General features: G+C 44.3%; 1 protein-coding gene across 1 annotated transcript in view; it reads right to left on the bottom strand.

Moving 5' to 3' along the window:
- The window catches only part of LOC103372537 (integrin beta-5-like), a 44,247-nt gene extending 43,197 nt beyond the window's left edge, over window positions 1-1,050 (bottom strand). Inside the window, exon 1 of the mRNA XM_008302201.1 lies at window positions 669-1,050. Coding sequence (XP_008300423.1) covers window positions 669-840 — 172 coding nt within the window. The 5' untranslated portion in view covers window positions 841-1,050. The remainder of the gene's footprint in view (window positions 1-668) is intronic.
- Between the last annotated feature and the right edge of the window lie 530 nt (window positions 1,051-1,580).

The raw sequence follows: 1,580 nt of genomic DNA on the forward strand, positions 1-1,580 counted from the left end.
AGGAGGAGGAGGCCAAACCGCTGAGGTTCACCCACAGAGTTTCAGGAAGTGACTCAACACCATGAATGTTCACGACGTTCAGCAGAACCACAACAAGAGCAGCAGATCTGAGGAGCTTCTGGGCTGAAGTCGGCTTTTAAACTCATCGATGTCCAGAAAGGTTCAAACAGAACCTCCATATGAGCCCCAGGGTTCTCCTGCTCAGCTTCCACAAAGTCTTCCTCAGACTGTCCAGAAGAACAGAAACTCGGCCACAATGACTCAAAACTCGTCTAAAACAACAGTTAAAGCCAACATGACTCCTTATTTTGCTCTTTTCCATCTATGGTCTGCTCTCTGCAGTAGCTGATGGAGACGAGCAGCTTCTCCTGGAGCTGCACAGGACGAGTTTGCTTTTAAACACCTTATCTCAAAACCAAATGATTCAAACTTGTCCAGAATGAGTCGAAACTCATCTGAAATGACTTCACAAATGCACAAAATGTCTTGAAATGTGTCTAAAGTTACTCAAACATCGTCCAACAGATCAAAACGTCTTCAAACTGCTCCAGAGCGACTCCAAACTAAGCTCTAAAGTGACAGATGAAACCAGCTGAGATGAATCAGACGCCTCTGGAGCACAAACACACACCTCAGCGTGTGATTGGTCGGTGTCCAGGCGTTCCTACCTGAGCAGAGGACTCCTTTGTGTCGTGCGCAGGAGAAGTCGTCGCACTCGCAGAAGCTGCCGTAGATCTTCCCGAACTCGGACTCGTAGCAGAGGCACTGGTTGCAGCTGCACTCTCCTCGGCCGCTGCAGATCTGCTTCCCTTCGGCCTCCCGGCAGGCGCTCAGGTACATGCTGCCCGAGTCGCCCTCCTGGCACTCGCAGCGGGCGCCCAGGTAGCCCGGCTCGCACTGGCACGTCCCGCAGGTGTACGTACCTGCAGACCAGACAGGAGCTCCAGTCAGTCACTCATCAGGTCTAGCGTCTAGCGTCTAGCGTCTAGCGTCGCACAACATCCTGAATCTGAGGCCGTTTAGGGTTTGGCAAAGAGTTGCACAATATGAAGGAAAATATCGTCCAAAATGACTTTAAACTTGATGAAAATGTCCTTAAATGTGTCCAAGCTATGTCTAAAGTGCACATTAATGTCAAATTAAATCTAATCAAGTAAAGCCGAGTTGCAAGCTTTTAAAAACAAATTTTTGCGTGATTTAGAAAAAAAAAAAGCCTTGAAATGTGTCTAGAATGTCTGGCAACTCGTCTAATTTGACCTTAAATCTGTCGAAGGTTGATTAAAATTGGTCTAAAATCACTCTAAAATTAATTAAATGACTTTAAACTTGTCATAAATGCCTTGAAATGTGTTAAAAGTGAATTAAAAAAATCTTCCAGAGTTACAGAAACTTATCAACCGTCTCTGGCATCTCGTCTAATAAAACTTGAAACCTTTAAATTGGTCTAAAATCACTCTGAAATTAATTAACTGACTTTGAACTTTTCCAGACGGATTCAAAAATTGTCCAAAATGCTTTGAAATGTGTTTAAAATTACATGAAGCCTCTTCACAATGACTTCAAACTTGATTTTTTTGATT

Source organism: Stegastes partitus, unplaced genomic scaffold (assembly GCF_000690725.1).
Source record: "Stegastes partitus isolate 25-593 unplaced genomic scaffold, Stegastes_partitus-1.0.2 Scaffold1775, whole genome shotgun sequence".
Taxonomy (NCBI): domain Eukaryota; kingdom Metazoa; phylum Chordata; class Actinopteri; family Pomacentridae; genus Stegastes; species Stegastes partitus.